The 18,553-nt window shown below is 52.2% G+C and overlaps 3 protein-coding genes across 8 annotated transcripts in view; 1 reads left to right on the top strand and 2 right to left on the bottom strand.

The window, feature by feature from the left end:
* CNTN2 (contactin 2) overlaps positions 1-9,093 on the top strand; it is a 33,156-nt gene extending 24,063 nt beyond the window's left edge. For 4 of the 5 annotated variants that reach the window (XM_086694344.1, XM_086694345.1, XM_086694343.1 and 1 more), the window contains 7 exons: positions 1,167-1,237; positions 1,528-1,762; positions 2,090-2,202; positions 3,232-3,418; positions 3,750-3,862; positions 4,306-4,474; positions 4,895-9,093. In XM_086694344.1, the coding sequence (XP_086550470.1) occupies positions 1,167-1,237; positions 1,528-1,762; positions 2,090-2,202; positions 3,232-3,418; positions 3,750-3,862; positions 4,306-4,474; positions 4,895-5,004 (998 nt within the window). In that variant the 3' untranslated portion in view covers positions 5,005-9,093. The remainder of the gene's footprint in view (positions 1-1,166; positions 1,238-1,527; positions 1,763-2,089; positions 2,203-3,231; positions 3,419-3,749; positions 3,863-4,305; positions 4,475-4,894) is intronic. The other variant, XR_015246282.1, reaches the window with a different exon arrangement.
* A 3,868-nt stretch (positions 9,094-12,961) lies between these two features.
* Positions 12,962-15,108, bottom strand: TMEM81 (transmembrane protein 81). The gene has a single exon (XM_025921246.2). The coding sequence runs from the start codon at positions 14,191-14,193 to the stop codon at positions 13,348-13,350; it is 846 nt and encodes a 281-aa protein (XP_025777031.2). The 5' UTR covers positions 14,194-15,108; the 3' UTR covers positions 12,962-13,347.
* Positions 15,109-15,998: 890 nt separating this feature from the next.
* The window catches only part of RBBP5 (RB binding protein 5, histone lysine methyltransferase complex subunit), a 36,464-nt gene continuing 33,909 nt past the window's right edge, over positions 15,999-18,553 (bottom strand). For both annotated transcript variants that reach the window (XM_086694310.1, XM_086694311.1), the window contains exon 14: positions 15,999-18,050. In XM_086694310.1, coding sequence (XP_086550436.1) covers positions 18,022-18,050 — 29 coding nt within the window. In that variant the 3' untranslated portion in view covers positions 15,999-18,021. The remainder of the gene's footprint in view (positions 18,051-18,553) is intronic.

Raw genomic sequence — 18,553 nt, 5'->3', positions numbered from 1 at the left:
TGGCAACATGGAATCAGGACCTTGCCCGCCCAACCCAGGCCTCCCACCCTGGATATGTAGTAAGGGTGTCTTTTTGTGTCCCTTAAACATGGTTTCCCACGTGCCCCAGGCCAACTCTCGTCCAGTCAGTCAACATTTTGAACTGGTACCTCTCTTGAGTAAGGAATTCTAGAAGGAGCACCTTCTTTGATCCAACTTCTTAGAGAATCAAATGCAGGATAGGGCGTGGTCTCCATTCTGGTATCCCAGTTGGTGATCAAAAGACAAGGAGGAGGCAAAAGAAAGATGATGGGCTTTGAAATCAGAAGAGCTGAGTTCAAATTTGAACCGTGCCACTTATTCGCTGTGTGACCTTAGGCAAGTCATTTAATTGCTCTGAGCCTTGGTCTTTCCACTTGAAAAGGGTGCTATGCCCACCTCACAGGATCACAGGGGCCGCGTGTTGACGCACCCCTTACAAGGCCAGGAACTGCAGTCATCAGAATCCAGGGATAGGTTTCCCACTGCTGGATTCTCTGCAGAAATGTTTGACCCTCAGCCAAGTTACCCCCTGCCAAGATTCGTGATCTAATTAAAGGGTCTTATTTTAATATCAGCCACGCTGAATTCTAGGGACAATTAGGGAATTAAACCGGCCATGAAAAGCAAAATCCTAATCAGACACTTTGCAACCCCAAAGAAATATTTGTTTGCATTAACTGCAGTTCTCGGTTATTTGTTCCCCTTATTTTAAAGCAAACTGGGGTTGTCTGTTATTTAGTTGAAGCTGACAGGAGAGAAGACAGATCATTGATGGAGCATCTACTATTACGGAGCGTGGACAGACAAACGAGCTCGCCATTGTCCTGTCTGATTGTATTCTTCTTACAGACCTTTGAGAGAAACACTATTATCCTCATCTTATGGAGCAGGGATTCAGAGGCTCAGAGAGGTTAAGTGAATTGCCCAGGGAAACAGAGCTAGTAAGTGGCAGAGGTGGGATTTGATGTCGGGTCTGCCTTGACTCCAGAGCCCACATCCAGAGGGCCTGTTGGAAGACAAAATTAGAGCCAATCTGAAGGGATAGGGATGTCCCCATCCTAGTCTGCTTCACAGGCACAGGCTCTGGGCCTCTGCCCCCTCACTGCCCATTAACAAGCCACATCTGTGTCCCTTGGCCCCGACAGCCCCCTCAGTGGCACCCTCAGGACTCAGCGGAGGGGGTGGAGCCCCCGGAGAGCTCATCGTCAACTGGACGGTAAGCTGCAGGGACAGAGGACAGAGACAGTCCTGCCCCCCACCCATCCTGACTCATGTCCAGATTGGAGCAGCGTGTAGAGAGGACCCAGACAGCGCCAGCGTGCAATCCCAACTCAGAGCAGGCCACGTCCTGTCCCTTCCCCTCGCACCCACCGCAGGATGAAAACCGCCAAGGCACACGAGTCCCGGGGCCGCCCCTCTTGGCGAAGGCTGGGTGGGGCCGGAGGATGGGCAGGGAAACGCACCCGCCGCGGCCCCTCGCCCATGCCACACGCTCTCGCCCCCCAGCCCATGTCGCGGGAGTACCAGAACGGAGACGGCTTCGGCTACCTGCTGTCCTTCCGCAGGCAGGGCAGCACCAGCTGGCAGACCGCCCGGGTGCCTGGCGCCGACGCCCGGCACTTCGTCTACAGCAATGACAGCGTCCAGCCCTACACGCCCTTCGAGGTCAAGATCCGAAGCTACAACCGCCGCGGGGATGGGCCCGAGAGCCTCACCACGCTGGTGCACTCTGCTGAGGAAGGTGGGCCGCCCCATCCACAGCTGCCGGGCCGTGGTGTCGGGGGGAGGGAGCGTGCTGCCCACACCCCACCTCGATTCCACACCAGGGGGGAGAAGGGGCACCTGGCCTCATCCCTCGCTCCCTCGTGTCCCCCTCAGGCCTGGGAGAAGGAGGAGGGAGGCTCTGCAAAGAGAAGTGGGCCTGGAGGTCGCTGTGAGAACCCCCACGTGGCTTCATCCTGGGCCCGGGCTCTCGAAATCCCTAAGCAAGGGCAGTCCTGGTTGGCAGATTCTCTGTAGGAAACAGGGAGGCCTGGGGGATCCAAACCCATTCTGTATCGATCCCCAGAGCCCAGGGTGGCCCCTACTAAGGTCTGGGCCAAGGGGGTCTCATCCTCAGAGATGAACGTGACCTGGGAACCCGTGCAGCAAGACACGAATGGCATCCTCCTGGGGTACGAGGTGAGCACTGACCTGGGGCCTGGGGAGGGAGGGGTGGCCGGGGGCCCCTCACAGCTCACTGGTCATTCCTCCTGGGGTCACTCATTCACTGACACAGTCTATGCCACCCTGGCCGCGCAGCCTTAGCCAACCGAGCCCCTCTGGCTGATGTCCAGCGCGAAAGACTGGCCCGTGGATGGCCTTGAAGTTAAGTGCTTGCCTAGAGCCAGCACTGGAAGCTGTGCGAGCCCAGGGGAGGAGATGGAAGGTTCTGGAAGGGACACGGCCTGCCCCTTTCATGCCAAAGCCCGGCTAGCCTCGCATTCTCAGCCTGCAGAGAATAGCACGGCCCCCTCTCTGTGCCCGCTGGTCACCCCGTCCCTGGGAACTGTGGGCCCAGCAGTTTCTGGAATGAGCTCTGAGCCCCCAGTGACTCCACACTGGGGCACCTTATGGGGTGGACAGAGAACAAGAAGGAGCAACAGGAAGGGAAGAAGGACGGGCAAGAAATGTCACTGCGTAAGGGAGAAGGGTCAGGCAGGGACCCTGGTGCAGCTGCAGCACAGAGCCTGATGCAGGGCTTGAACTCACAAACCTTGAGATCATGACCTGAGCTGAAGTCGGACACTTAACCGACTGAGCCACCCAGGCGCCCCTGCACGTCATACTCTTTAGCACAGTACCCCCCACCACCCCTGAGATTCCCTGAGATAATTAAGTGGGGTTGGGCTCCCACGGGCCATCACTAGGTGGAGTCCGTGCCCATCCCCACGCATCACCCGGCCCACTCACCGCCTCATTCCTCCCACGTGTTGGGTGCTTCCCTTGGACGGGGCTCTTGCTGGGCACCAAGGAGGCAGCCGCGACTCACACTTGTCCCTGCTACCTTGGAGCTCATGATCAGAGCCCAGGTTCTGAGACCCTAGACTGAGCCACAGGGATCAGAGTCAGCAGGAGAGGAACAGAACGTAGGTGGCCGGGGCTAGGGTCACGATAACCCTGAGGTTTTGGGCTCAACTGCTGACCCTAAGGTACCCCTGCCCCCTTCAGATCCGCTACTGGAAAGCCGGGGACAAGGAAGCAGCCGCTGACCGAGTGAGGACAGCAGGGCTGGACACCAGTGCCCGAGTCACCGGCCTGCACCCCAACACCAAGTACCATGTGACCGTGCGGGCCTACAACAGGGCAGGCACCGGGCCCGCCAGCCCTTCTGCCAACGCCACCACCATGAAGCCCCGTGAGTCTGTCTGCTGGGGTGGGGGTGGCCCTAGGACCACTCTTTCCCCGGCAAAAGAGACAAATGCTCTAGCCCACAAACCCCGGGCTGGACAGAAACAAGGCAGCAAGACAAACGGAAAGAGAGAGTAGAATTCATTGACCTCTGAAGCACCTCTCCCTTCTCCAGCCTTTGGATTTTCATGTGGTTTGTTTCTTAGGCAGCTGTGATAGAAGGTTCTGGGTGTAAGTCCTGTTGGGGCCGGACACTTAGAAAAAGGCTGGCTAAGGCAAAGGGATGGCTGGTGAAGAATCATTTGGAACCTTTCCCAACTTTCTGCCTCCTCCGGCAGCTCCACAGCGGCCTCCTGGCAACATCTCCTGGACTTTCTCAAGCTCGAGTCTTAGTATCAAGTGGGACCCTGTGGTTCCTCTCCGAAATGAGTCTGCGGTCACTGGCTATAAGGTAAGGAAGGGATCAGCCAGGCAGTGAACGGTAGGGAATGGTGCATCTGTATTCCAGTGGACACAATAGCAAGAGGGCTCTGAGTCCGACATAAGCAGAGTCTGTGATGGTCAGAGCCCCAAAATACACGCAGAGCCTTAGCAGAGACGTAAGAGAGGGGGCAGAAGGCGTGACTGCGGGAAGGCAGGGTTCAAGGGAGTGCTGACGCACCAGGTGAAGTCCGAGGGCCCTTCCAGCCTGGGGAGTCTGCAAAGACGGCTCAGCGGCTTGCAAGCTTTCCTTCCATCAGTGAGGAGCTTGTTCAAGAGCCAGGCCCTGGTCAATGGGAAACAGGAAAGGCGAGGACCAGGACCAGCTGGGCTCCTCCCAGTGCCCAGAGCTGGGGTAGACAGAAGAAACAGCGGGTGTAAGTAAAGTCCCCCTGGCTAACCTCCTCCCCACAGATGCTCTACCAGAATGACTTACACCCAACTCCCACGCTTCACCTCACCAGCAAGAACTGGATAGAAATCGCAGTTCCTGAAGACATCGGCCATGCCCTAGTACAGATTCGGACCACGGGACCTGGAGGGGACGGGATCCCGGCCGAAGTCCACATCGTGAGGAATGGAGGTGCTGTCTCTCCCCCAAACCTTATCCCCCAGGAGTAACAGGGGCTGTCTAGATGCCTGATGAAGGACTCATTCCCACCCAGACCAACCCCAGCCAGAACCCCGGGGGAAAGGGGAAGGTAGGCAGGAACCAAGTGTAACGGGTGCTAGAACCGTCCTTGCCAGGCCCCCAGCCCCAACATCCCTGAAGGTCACAGAGGAGGGTGTTCCTTTCATGGGGTGCAGGGCCAGTCTGAAGACCGCAGAAGCAAAGGTCTTACAACATGCTGTAGGAATAGGCCTGAGGACACCTCCGGGCCCTGAAGTGGCCCACCCTGAGTCTCCTTAGCAAAGGTCTGGATCCTGTCCTGAGGGTGGGGTGGGGGCAGGCCGGCCCCGAGCCCACTGGACACAGCCCCACTCTTCCACCTGCGGGTTTCAGGCACAAGCATGATGGTGGAGAACTCCGCAATCCGCCCGGCCCCGCGTCCCGGTGCCATCCTCTCCCTGTCCGTGGCAATGCTGGTCCTCATAGGCTACCTGGAGCTCTGATCGTGGCGCCCCTCCCTCTCTGCCACAGCCGGACACCCACCTCTGATGGACGCAGCCAGCTGGCCCTGGTCCCTTCCTGATGCCAAGGTGGCTCAACACTGTGCCTGAGAACGGCTGGTTTTCAATACCTATTTCAAACAGTGCCCTTTTCATAGGAGGTAGGATATTTCATATTCTGCCACAGGATAGAACCCGCGCGAGGATTTTTTTTTTTTTTTTTTTGTCTTTAAGTCAAAAGACACCAGGCAGCAACTTCCATGATGATGCCGAACCCTATGCCTGGGTCCTCTGGGGCACCTGGATGGAAGCAACAGGCCCAGGGGAAGAAGGGGGTTTGAAATGTGTGTCTGCACGTCGGGGGAGAGGGCGCTCCGGTACCACAGATGGGCTCTGTCCCCTGACAGCGGGGTGTGGGGCCCGGTGGGAACACTGGACGCAAATGCCCTGCAGTAGGACGAAACACAGACATCAACGTTCTTCGGCCTAAGGATAGGACCAAACCCGGGCCAAAAACTCCCCTACTTCCTCGAGGGGCAGCACGGCTAGACCCTGACATTGTCCTTGATGACTCCCTAGGGGCCCCTGCTACCTATGCAGGTGGCAGAAAACCAGTGCCCCAAAGTCCGAGGCCAGGAGCCTGAACTTTAGGGGATGATATTCCAGAGTGTCGGGGGTAAGAGCCAAAAGGGTTTGAGGAGCGGAGACACCTGGTAGAAAGGGGCACCAGGCTTGGCCCGAAGGCACAGTCCCAATGCAGGTGACGTTGCCCTCTTAGCCAACACTGCCAACCTGACCCTATCACCCCCGGAGTGACAGAAGCCACGACGGGTGGCTGAGTGACTAAAGGGCTTATCTCGGGGAGGTCCCCCACCCCACCAAGACCCATCCTGCACGGCCCCTCGAGGGTGTGGACAGGAGACAGGAGACAAGACTTGTGTGCCCATCCACTTCCTCCAGCTCAGTCCGCAGGCCCCAGGCCGCCGCCACTCTCCAGCACTGACTCGCTCAAGCCTGGGACGGTAAGGCCGCATCGGTTCTGGGTATTCTGGAGCTGAGAGTCTTCTGAGAAGGGCAAAGGATACATGTGGCCCTGGTTGCTCCCAGAATACCCTGGACCACCTGGCAGGACCTGTCCCCCAGGCTGCCTCCAACTGCTCTTTTGCATTTCCTCTGAAGAAAAAGGCGCTAATAAATTTAGGGGCATCCTAGCATGGGCTCTGGGTACATTACCAGTCACAGGACATCAGAGCTGGAGGAGGCTTCTGAGCCCAACTCGCCCAAGCCCCTCACTTTACAGATGAGGAAACGGAGGGGTTAGGGACTTCCCGAGGTCACACAGCCTGTCTGACCTTCCTACCCAGGCTGTCCGTCCCGACGAAGGGGGCCGTGCTGAATGGCTACTGCCTGGTTAAGAAGGTGGTAAGAAGGGCAGTGGGCTATGAAAATCCTGCTTCAAGAGGTTCAGGTGGGGTGATCGGCACGGCTGGGTCCCAGGCCAAGGCACGGGCCGACGCCAGGAGATAGCGATCCTTCGCTTCTCGAGTCTGGCTTCTGCTGGGCCCTCAGCCCTCTGCCGCCCTTCCCCTTGCTCCAAGAAAAGGCACCAGAGCAAGGACGGGAATCTCACGAATCCAGGCAGCAGTGGTGGCACAGCCAGGAAGCCCCAGAGCCCGTGCTGTGAGAGGTGGCCCTTCACACAATAGAGCAGTGGGACAGGCATCTTGTCGGGGATAGGCCCGCCGAGGACCCCAGAGCCAGGCTTCTGTAGTTTACAGTTAGAGCTCTATTTTGTTATGGGTTTTTAACTTTTAAGTCCTGCTCTCTTTTCCTGGGCAGGCTTATGTTGATGTTTACCCGCTACAATTTTTTTAAAACGTCAGCTCGACACCACTTCTCCGGGTTACTGCTACACCCGCCACCCCACCTCCGGCCCAGGACTGCCTCCCTGGAGCCGTTGACCAAACCCTCCTCACCCGCCCCTATCCACCTCCCCCACCCCCGTGCAAGGTGCTGCGGGCTCCGCTAAATGACCACATTCTGAACACGGAGGCCCCCACGCGGTCTAGCACCCTTCCTGGTCCCCTGTGGCTGTGAGCGGGCCTGTCCTCAGCTCTATCAGAAGGGGGACGCCGAGGGTAAGAAACCTTCCTCCAAGGTTTAGCTGAGTCTTTCCTCACTGCCTTGGGCTGCGGCAGGGGAAACAGGAGGACAGGTGTCTAGATGCTGGGGCCAGAGGGATGAGCTGGTCTGGCCCAGGACCTCACGGGTACAGCCGGAGACTGCAGTCCCTAAACTTGCTGGGGTCCAAAGGCACTCATGACCAAGAGTCTTAGTTCTAATGAGGCCCGTTAGCAAAGGGGAGGAAAGGAGACCCTCTGGAAAACCTAGGAAACCCAGCCCAGGAAAACCTAATCAGACTTGTCGGGAAGAAGCAGAGCTGTATACTAAGATGCAGACTCCTGCACCCGAGACCTCAGGCAAAGTACGGAGTAAGGTTTAGTAAGACAGTAGGGGACCTGAGGACGTGCAAGCTTATCAAATAGACTAGCCTCCTGTTGAGGTGGCTTATCATATGGGAGTGCAGGCAAGAGAGCCCCTTCCTGCCCAAGGGGCCTCTCATTTGCATCTTCTCTGCTCCGATGGGCTGCTGCGTCTCACTCCTGCTGTGCTCAGTACTCGATTTGGGATCTCTCCCCTCTCACATGCCAGGCCTCGGCGCAACAAGGGAGACAGCCGGCCACAAACAAGTACTTTACCCCACAGCTGAGTGGCCAGTAAGTGCCTTGAGGACTAGGGACAGAGCCCGTCTGCAGACACTGCTTCGGGGCCAAGGGGGACAGTGTCTCTCTGTCCTGCGTATATTTCGGCTCAGCCTACAGGTCCCTTTGCCCCTGGTCTTGGCTACTCGGTCCCCGTTGCTCCAACAGTCTCGACGTATACCTCACCCTCAGGGGGACAGGAGCTGTCTCCAGATGGGTCTCGCGGCCCAGCCAGGCCATCAAATGGTACAGACGGGCCACGGAACAGAAAGGCCATGAGGAGGGGCTTTTTTTTCCCTTTTGATAAAATAACAGGAAATCTGAGATTAGACACCGGGAAGAGCTTCTGCAATGAGGCCCGAAGGTGAGTGGTCAAGAGGCTTCTTCCTTTTCTACGGACCTTGGAAGAATTCTGACAGCTGTTGGCCTGGGGTCTAGGTGAGGTGGAGTCTGGGGGTGTGAGGACATGCTGCTGGATGTCCTTCCAGGGCTGAGGTTTAGATCAGCACCGGAGGAGTCCTGCAGCCCCTTTTTGCTGCAGCCTCTTCCCGCAGGGGTAGTGACAGCCGTGTCACCCCCCGTGAGGGGGGAAGGCTCACCTCAGGCACTCTTTCGCGGAAGAGTGGAAGACAGCACCGGGGCCATCTAGTCCCCTCGGGGCAAGAACCCAAGCTGGCTGAGGATGCTTTACTCCCTTGATCTCCTCCCTGCCCAGAGGACTCCCTTTTCTCTTCCTGGCTCAGATGTGGGACGGCCGGCTGGGCATCTCCGGGTTGGTGGGAGGGCTAGACTTCTCCTCAAACCTGGTTTTGAGGCTCAAGTGTGGTGCTCCATTTCCCCGGGTCAGACCGACCCTGGGCTTCATGCTGGGATGAATGAGGTTGCCAGAGAGGCTCCTGGGGTGGTGTGAGGGACGAGGTGGGCATTTTTAAGGGACTTCTAAAAGCTCCATAGAGAGAGGTGCCCGGTAGCTGTATATAGGGTCATAGACTTTAGGAAGGCAGGATAATAAAGGGAAGCTGGGGAGGAAAAAAATAGGTCAGATAACTTTGCCCCGAGGCCCAGGAAGCCGAGTGTCCTTAGCTGGGGTGCACCCTGCCTTGGTCCCTAGACTCTAACTTACCCAGCCCCATCCAGGGCCTGCTTAGCTTAGTGTCACAGCCGGGCGAGGGCTGGGGCTTCTTCGGACCCCCGACTTGACCCCGATTTTGTTGAAATGGAACCACTTCCACTGGCCTATCGTTTGTCTCTCTTGTACTTCTTGTAATGGTAGTTATTTATTGACTCTGGTAGCAGGCAGTTCTTAAATAAAGATGATTTCTCAACCTGCTGAGGCAGCTGGCACCTGCCGTGGGTGTTTTTATTGTCGGGCCGAAGCACGCCTCCTGTCCTGCTCTCGAACTCCAGTCTTGTGGCCGATGCCTTCCCCCTTACACAGTTAGCTCGAAGGAAGGAACAAGACACAGCCCCTCCTGCGTCACGCAGGCCTCGGAGGGGGAAGAACTGGGCCAAGGGGCTTTAGGACAGGCCTAAGCAGGGGCGCCTGGGTGGCTCAGTCGGTTGAGCGCCCGATTTCGGCTCAGGTCATGATCTCACGGTTCGTGGGTTCGAGCCCCGCGTCGGGCTCTGTGCTGACAGCTCAGAGCCTGGAGCCTGTTTCAGATTCTGTGTCTCCCTCTCTCTCTGCCCCTCCCCCACTTGCACTCTGTCTCTCTCTGTCTCAAAAATAAATAAACATTAAAAGAAAAAAGACAGGCCTAAGCAGAGTGCAAGCAGGCATCTTGCCGGCCGCACTGGCTTTACCTAACACGGGGCAGCGAACACTGCTCATGACGGTATCGCTTCGGGCTTCCCTGATTTCTAAGACATTTGACAGTTCCAGACTCAATGGTACCAAAGGGAAATCTTCTCCCTGCAGGGTTATAGTGGCCGCCAACCAGCAAGGTTGCCACCAGTCTCTGCTCTCAGCAGCCAAGAAAATCTGAATTCCTACTGAACGTTTTGCAGCTGCAATATTCTCCCCTGCGTTCAACAAACACTTGCCGAGCTTCCATTAGCTCTGAGACGCGCACAGAGACCCACTGGCACAGCACCGCGTTCGAGTCTTTCCATACAAAGCGGAAGGGCTCCGTGCTGACTGCGCCCCACCGCCTTCCCCGGAGAAGAGGGAGACGGGGGCAAGCGGAGGCCCTGCTCCTCTGCACTTAGCGATGCGCCCAGGGCCCCCTGAGCCCCCAGGAGGGGCCGGCGTGGACAGCTGTGCGATAGGCTAATCCCTTCTTCCACTCTGCATCCAGAGGGGCTGCTGGGAGCACCGGCCAGCCTGGAACCTAAATTTCGGTCAGTCGGCATGGCCCTGACCATCCCTCCAGAGGTGGACTACATGCACGGATTCAATAAACTGAACTGAGTTCCGGTCTTTAATAACACCTTGGAGGGGTTTGGGGTTTGTTTTTTCCTTTCCTCTTCCCTGTTCAATCCCTTCCCATCCTCTGAGTCAACATTCAAGAGCCCAAAGCACAGAAGGCCATGAGCCTAGAGTTGCACAATATTCCATCCCATGCTCGACTAGTGGCTTGCAACAGGGGCCGGACGGGTCACTTGACTCTTCTTGGGTCTGGCTCTCCATCTGTAAAATGGGCAACGTGCCCCTTGAGCCCTCCTCCCCCCTCAGCAACATCACACGGAGTTCATTAAAGATCCTGTTTTATGGTCTTTCCAAGGATAGCAAGCGCTCTCCCGAGGGCTTGAACACACTGTCCAGAGCCAAACGAAGGTGCTTCATTAGAAACCTTCTCTAACTCATGTCCAGCCCTTCACGGCTTCCAGCCGTTTTACTGGCAGGACCGTGCTCACCTGCCCCCCCCCCCCCCCCACAGATGGGTCAGTCCACCCGCTCAGCTACAGTCAACGGCAGAAACAGAAGCACAACCCAGGTCTTCCGAAGCCCGTTCCCTCTGAGGTAGAGAGAATGGGGGAAAGGGGGTGTGGAAAATTTAAGATCTTTTCAAAATAAGTCTACAGTAAATTGTAGACTTTGCGTGGGCCTACGCCAGTGGTCTTCAATGTTCGCTCTCCACCAGAATTACCTATAAAGCTTCTGAAAAGCAGAGACGCTCCGAACTCCTAACATTTATGTGTATCTGGGGCAATGAAAGAACCTAAGAGCAATGACCCCCCAGTGGCGGTGAGTGCATTTAGCACCCAGACCAGACCTTGGTTTCTAAATACTGTTGCCCACACCAAAAGGAAACCAGAACCCCTCGGAGAAAGCAAAGTCCAAATGTGGATCTGAGGCATTTTGTGGTTCTAGAAAGCAAGGACATGCTCCAAGTCAAATGGGACCACAATAAAAGGACAAGTGAAGAGACTCCCACTGGCCAAAATTGGGGACGATTTAAACACCAGAAATGAGGCATTAACGGATTATATATAATGCACTAAAAAAGAGAATCCACAGAGAGCTCAAAAATAAAGAGTAGCTCTCCTTTACAGAAAAATGCAGCCTAATAAGTACAGCAAGGGCACATTAAAGACGCTGCGGTTCCCAGCAGGTAATAAGCAAGGATCGTGAATGGATTCCAAGGCGTTAATGGCTTTTAGGAAACCAGATCATCACAAAGTATTGTCCCACAAATAAGTGATTACAAGAGGAAAAAAAAAAAAAATACACCTTTGGAGAGACCGGGCAGTCACCACCTTAACCAAATCGTCGCGCGTATCGTATGGGTAACGAATCACCCGACACCATGCACCTGTGGTGAGCAGTGGACATCATTTGTGTGGAGCTGTCATCAAAAAATGTTGAAGATCCATTCCTCCGCAATCCGGTCATGTGACAATGACGACAAACCCGGACTGTGGGGCACTATCCAGGACAATCGGCCCAGCTAGACTTTTCAATGAGATCAACGTCATGCAAAACAGCAACAAAAAACCCAGGAGGTCTGTTGTAAAACTAGACTTAAGAGAAACAACCAAAGGTAATATGTGGACCTTCATTCGATCCTGGATCAAACGTTAAAAGGCTATCAGATTTTAGAAGTTAGGCAAGACAGAGAATTAACAACCATACGCAAGATTAGGGAATTGTTCACTTTCTTAGGTGTGAAGATGTTGCAGTTGTACAGAAGAATCTTTATTAGCAGATGCATACACGATCTAGGAGTAAAGGGTCACAATGTCTGTGCCTAACTTCCAAGTGTTCAGTAAAATCAGCATCTATTCAGAAAGATAGATGTAGCAAAACATTCACAGTTGGTGGATCTAAGCAGAGGATCTATGGGTTGTCATCAAACTTTTCTTTCCACTTTTCTATGGCGTGGAAATTATTTTTTAACGTTTTTTTTTTTCTTTTAGTTAAGCCAAACCATGGGACTCAAACTCATGACCCTGAGACCAAGAGTCACACGCTCTACCGACGGAGCCAGCCAGGTGCCCCTGAAATTGTTTTTAATAGAATAATAATGAGCCATTAGCCATAATTTTAACTGAGTTAGCATCCTCAGGGTTGGGGCTCAGGAATCTTATGTTTCAAAAGTTTATCCAGGTGATTCAGACACATAGCTAGAGAAGAGAACCACTAGTCCAAGTCTTCGTATCTGCTACCATGTCTGCAGCTAGAGAAAAGTGAGGAGAAGAAATGCTCTAATTCTCTCAGAATGAGCTCAGGGGGTGGCTGAGCCTCTTCCCCGACAATTCCATCAGCTAATTACCTCACACTGCCTCAATGGTCTCTGAGGGTCTTAGGATTTATTTCCTACGGAGGTAGGAAGCTCTTAGTCCCTCCTTGGACAGCCTTGGCTGCTGGAAGAAACCAATACACTTGACCTTTCCAGGAACACACACGTCAGGGCACTGCAAGAGCTAGAAGAACAGGAGCAGGAGGCAAGCCAAGGAACTTGTTCAGGGGAAACCTACCAGGTGAAGGGTCCAGCGTTTTACCAGGAGTCTTTAACACTGAACACAGAGGGTTCACCGGGGGCGTAGAGAAGGAGCAATGTATTGAGTGGCTGTTACATACCCGGGTCAGATGCCATTACTAATCGCCTTGGCTTGGCCACACATGGGCATATGCCGTCCTCCAAAGCGATGTGCTCAATGTCTAAGAAATCTAAGAAAGAGGAGAGCTAGGTTGATTATGGGACAACTTACACATATGCAGGAGATTTTTACTAAAGAGCAGAGAAGGTCAGGTCTATACACAGCCACTGTGAATTATTTTTATTGAAGAGGAAAAAAAGGTTTCCACTAGAAAAGCTATTAATATATCCTTTATGTGATTATACCACTCAGAGGAAGGGATGGAGGTAGAGAGGCCTCAAATTGTGAAAGATAATGACTGTGAGCTTGAAGACAGAATCTTCTTCCTGGGGACAGGGGAGGGGCCTACACTCGGGCTTCCCAGGTGCCACGTGGGCAGGAAAGATCAGGAAGAGATCCACCTGGGACACGGAGAGGCAGAGCATTGCCCATCACCCTACCATGGTGTTGCCCCTGTCCCCGGGCCCCACTCACTTTTGGCAGTGGAAGCCCTCCCTCCTGGCTGAGCCACAATCACTCAGCCAGACAATCCTTTGAAGAGCTAGCTTGGCTTCCTAAACAGCCAGTCCAGGGTCCTGGGCAGCCAGTCCTTCAGGGCTTTTAAGGACTCAAGGCCAGCACTTCTATAGACCACCCTCAGCCCAAAGCCCAGAGCAATGGCCATCAATACACCACCAGCCACTCCACCGACAACTCCTATTCCCAAGGATACAGCCACCTTCTTCTTCCACCGTGGGCGGTGAGGCTCGGACTGGTTGTCTAGATTCACTTCCAGGCCCTTATCAACTAACTTCTGATTCTCGGTAAGGGATTGATGGAAATTCAGGTTCACCAAGTCAGGGGGAAGGACCCGCAGCCCAAAATAGAGTCTCTTGACAGGTCTCAAGTTTTTTAACAGCTGCACATCACACCGGTATGTCCCAGAGTCGTACTCCTGAACAGAGGGAAACCTCACAAAGTAGGTACTGGCTCGGAAGGGTTTGAAGATCTCATCATCAGTAGAGATGATACCCCGGGCGAGTCTCCAGGTGAACCGGAATGCTTCCTGCCCAATCTCCAGGATGTCTGAACTCAGACAGCTGAGCTCAAATCCCTTCCCTTTGGGAATGGTGAAATGGAGCATTCCACAGATCCAGTTGGTCAGACATTCCAAGCGCTGAGATTTACACTCTCTTCTCACACCATCAGGGCCCACCTCGCAGACTGTCTCTTCTTTGTAGCCAAGGCCACAGGTGACAGTACAGGTTGTGGCATTGACAACGACCTTCCCCACGGCTTCTTGCAGCTTCTTAGGGATGGCCAGTGTTTTTGGCAAAGCCACCACCAAAGGCAGAGAGAAGGCGAACACCAGGCTCCCAAGGATGAGACCGGCAGCTGAAATCTTCATGTCTCGGTGGGCATCTCATCACCGTCAGCCAGCACCCCGCAGAGTTCCAAGTGAATCCTCTATGATATCACAGCTTACTTCCTTTGACACGAGATAACGTTCAACGTCACAAGACAGGGCGCAGCACCCACTGTCGGCGAAACACTGCAACTCAATAAACTCAAGTCCAGTCCTTGCGAAGGGGCGAGGCCACGAGGCAGGAAAAAAAGTCCCAACTTCGCTACTTTACTTGCTCTTGTTAGTGACTATTTCACGAGTCTCCATTCTTCTCAGGCCCTTGTAATGAATTTCAATCCACCCTCTCGGGAAGAGACTTCAGGAGCTGAAGCGAATTTCCAAATGACATCAAATGCGTAGTGAAGCTACATTCTTCCTTACCCCTGCTCCTCCTCTCCAAGGTGTGGGATCCAAATTAACGAGCTTCAAAACCTCAGTTAAATCTGACCAAGTAAGAGATCAAATACCAAGTCAAAAAAAAAAAAAATTATGTTGCATTAAGTTATTATTGATTTTAAAGTCTCCTAAACCTTCTGTAAAAAAAGGATTAAGAACTCTGGACTGGGATGCAGCTGACTGATCCTTCCTCAATTTCGATTTCTATTTGCTCCTTTGTAAATTAAGACCTCCTTGCCGACTTCAGGAAGGTCACCTTGGGCATCAAATGATAAACTGTACACGGAAACACTTTGTAAAGTGCGAAACACTGTTCACGTGTAAGAAATTTTAAATGGAAATGAGAATTCATGGGGACGCCCGGGGGGCTCAGTCAGTTAAGCTTCCAATTTTAGCTCAGGTCACGATCTCACAGTTCATGAGTTCAAGCCTCGTGTCGGGCTCTGTGCTGACAGCTCAGAGCCTGGAGCCTGCTTCAGATTCTGTGTCTCCTTCTCTCTCTGCCCCTCCCCTGCTTGTGCTCGGTCTCTCTCTCTCAAAAAAAAAAAAAAAAAAAAAAAAAAACCAACATTAAAAAAAATAAAAAAGAAAAGAAAGAAATGAGAATTCATGAAGACAAGGACCAAGCCACCCTTTGAGAATCCAAATGTTTATCAGCAAGGGCAGGGGGAGGGGAGGGCGGAATATGCCCAGTATGGCTCCTCTCTCCCATTCTACCATGCTTCCTTCCCAAGGGCACTGAAGGTGTCTTCTAGGGAAGAAGACACCTAATCCTGCCTGCTTCTTGGCCTACTCCCTTTACAGACCAGAGGAGCTCATCATTCACTCAGGTCAAGGTTGCTATGAAACAGCTATGATGTCAAAGACGGGTTCTTAGTCACAGGACAGAAAAAATTAGCGGCAGACACTGCTAAAATTTGACAACTTGACAATGATTCAAATCAAAGACTTAAACTGACTTTATGGGTTTGAAAGCTATTTCAATGAGTTTTATTTAGTCTAGATTTTTTAAGTCTAGTAAAGAGGAATTCAATGGTATTTATGCTTTAAGAAAGATGCCTGGAAGGAGGGAATGCCCTCGCATGCATTTCTGTAACATCCAGAATATCTCCCGGCACTGCGGCCTCTATCAAGCACTCACACACACTTACAGAGTTAAAAAATTTGGAGAGATCATTCCTAGACAATCTTTGCGATTTAATACCAACCATCTTCTTCAACTGTTTGTTTATAATCTCGTCTAGAGGCCGAACTCCAGACTCCGCGACCACCGCCCTACCCCTCCCAGGTCTGCATCTCCACACAGAAAGATTGAACATCAGCAACAGTAAACTGCATTTTCGGTCACACAAATCAAAGTGGCTGGTGAGTTTCGGAAGCGATCAGTGTCTACAAACAAACATCTACACCTGTTCTTTAATAAACATCCGCTTTTATTTACAAAGCATTAAAGCTTCAGCAAGAAGTACCCAAGGCTAAGTCTCATCTTGTACAAAACTATGGAACATTAAAAAACGAAATGGGGGGAGGGGGAGGAATGACAAAAGAGAAGAGAATATGCATATGTTGTACACACTGAGAAAATCAAACTGGATAGAAAGTTCCAGGAGCTGAAAGAAATTCCAAAGCATAAATAATTATTAGGAACGGCTGCCAGAGACAACCTGACAGGGCTGAAGCTGATTTTCTCAGCAGCTGGCTTAGGAGGTGGACACGGCATAAACGTCCCAGGGCACGAGCAGAGGGCACCACGTTACTTCGTCCAGGAAGTGGGGCAGAGCCTTCCGTTGTCACACAGCTTGTGACGGTGCACAGCACACAGAGAAATGGAATGGAAACAAGGTCAACAAAACAAAACACGTGTCTAAAGAGCCACTCGCCAATCTCAACCACCGGTCTGATGTGAAATACAAAATGAAATTCACAAACATCTGAGGGGAAAAAAGTGGTGGCGTCTAAAACTACAGACATTTTGCACTTGACTTAGGGGGAGCTCTTACTTCAACTACTGAATGTTCTGGTTCTAAAAGATGGAGTGGGAGAAAGAGGCTCTTCCTGATGTATGTCTACTTTGATTGCTCTCTTAAAATCCAAAAGATAATCAACTTGTCTGGCCGGCTACAGAAGCACCCAGCGGCTGGTGGAGCTCACAAGCAGCACAGTGCTGACACTCTCCTTTGAGAAAACCACGGAGCTGGCCACCCAGGGTAAGCGCCTCCTGCCGGGCCAGCCAGCCCTCTCCACACCTGGTCTCTGGACTCTGGGTTTACAGAGAATTTCAAACACCTCATGGATGCGTCCATCCAATTTGCTACTTTTTATACAAAGAACAGCAAAAGCAAAAAGCAGAAAGTAAAAAATTTTCTTAAAAAGCTAAGCAACCTTTCACAGAAAGGAAGAGACTGACAACAGGTGGCAGGGAGAAGGAGCAGGAATACAAGAAGGGAGAAACGTAATGACCGATGGGAAGGACGGCTATCCATAGGCAATGATAAAAAAAATTTTTTTTCTCCTTGATCTTTGATTTGAACTATGTTGTCACTGCTGCTTTGATTTCGGACGGTCTGACTTTAGTCGTTTGCATAGATCCCCCACCCCAATAAAAACGCAGCTTGCTGAGAGACCCCTTGGTCTGGTCCCCTCTCCGTAAGCCAGTGCAGGCGAAGCAGTGTGAACTACGGATGATTCTTTGCTGCAGATGGATGAGACTAGCTATTTTCAAAAACCATGATTAATGAGAATGAACCACCACTGGAGGAAACCATGCAATGCCAGGAAAACAAAGAAAAGCCTTGACCCTCTTCCAGCCCAGCTTCTTGAGCAAAATGGGGTATGTTAAGAAGAGGGGGCCTTTCTTATCTTTCTTCCCTTTCTGAAAACGAACTCTTTCAAGCACTTTCTTTTCTGCCCCTCCTCTGTACGCAAAATGGAAATAGAGGAGGTATCTGGCGAGAGAGGGAGTTTAAAAATGGAAGACAGAATATGCAACAGAAGTTTTTCTAGGACACCGGCTGCAAAACTTCAGATAAGATTAAGTCACTCGAGGACATGCATGGAGGATGAAAGGCTAATAGGAGACAGGAAATGTCAGGTCAAAATGATCCTGGGTACAACAGTTAGAGGAGCAACACTGGTCTCTTTTGTCCAGCAACAGAACTAAGCATTGAAGCTTGAATGAGTCAAAACTCCTGCTTGATATCTTCACGAATCCTCATTCCTGAGAGCCTATTTGGACTTCTGCTTGGAAGGGAAGGGCCGTATACTCTTCTTCCATAATTCACTTCTTCATTCAAACATACGATTCGCTCCTTCCACCTCCTGGGTCGGAGGTAGAGGCCTTTGTGTTAAATTAAAGTCAATCTCAAATGACTGACCACAGTGTCCAGAGGCCACGTGATGGCAAAGTGGGGGGAGAACGAAGAACTTCAAGGGTCTTCATAACAGTTCTGAGATTGCTCCCCCTGCTAAAGAGATCAGACACAAAAAGATTTCTTTTAGCATCAACTTCGCCCGGTAGCCTACAAGCACATAAGCACTGACGGATGCTGGATGATGGCTGACACGCACACGTGGGCTAAGAATTCCCCCTTTAAGTGAAAACCGATTCCGAATCGCATTTACCTTTTACTGAAGCAACAAAAAATCCAAATCCCAAACCCCCACCCCAATACTTTCGTCAGCACTGCCCCAAAGGGGAATAAAAGCAAAGTGATCAGAGTTCTACACATTTGCTAAGCTGCTAATAACCGTTTTCTAACCTGGTTAAGCAAATGCTTTACAATCCAAAAAGCGCAATAAGTAGAGGAAAGGAAATTCTAGGGTGCTACACCTTTTAATCTTTCCTATATTAGACTAATCAGTCACTAAGTGGTTAACAATGAGCAACAGACCGTTGCTCAAGCACCCCTGTTCCTTGACTGACATTCTCATCACCTTAGAACCTAATATGGTGAAATGTGAATGAAAC

The sequence above is a fragment of the Puma concolor genome, chromosome E4 (assembly GCF_028749965.1).
Source record: "Puma concolor isolate L17-30 chromosome E4, mPumCon1.1.hap2, whole genome shotgun sequence".
NCBI lineage: Eukaryota > Metazoa > Chordata > Mammalia > Carnivora > Felidae > Puma > Puma concolor.
This window is presented reverse-complemented; position numbering and strand designations above follow the sequence as displayed.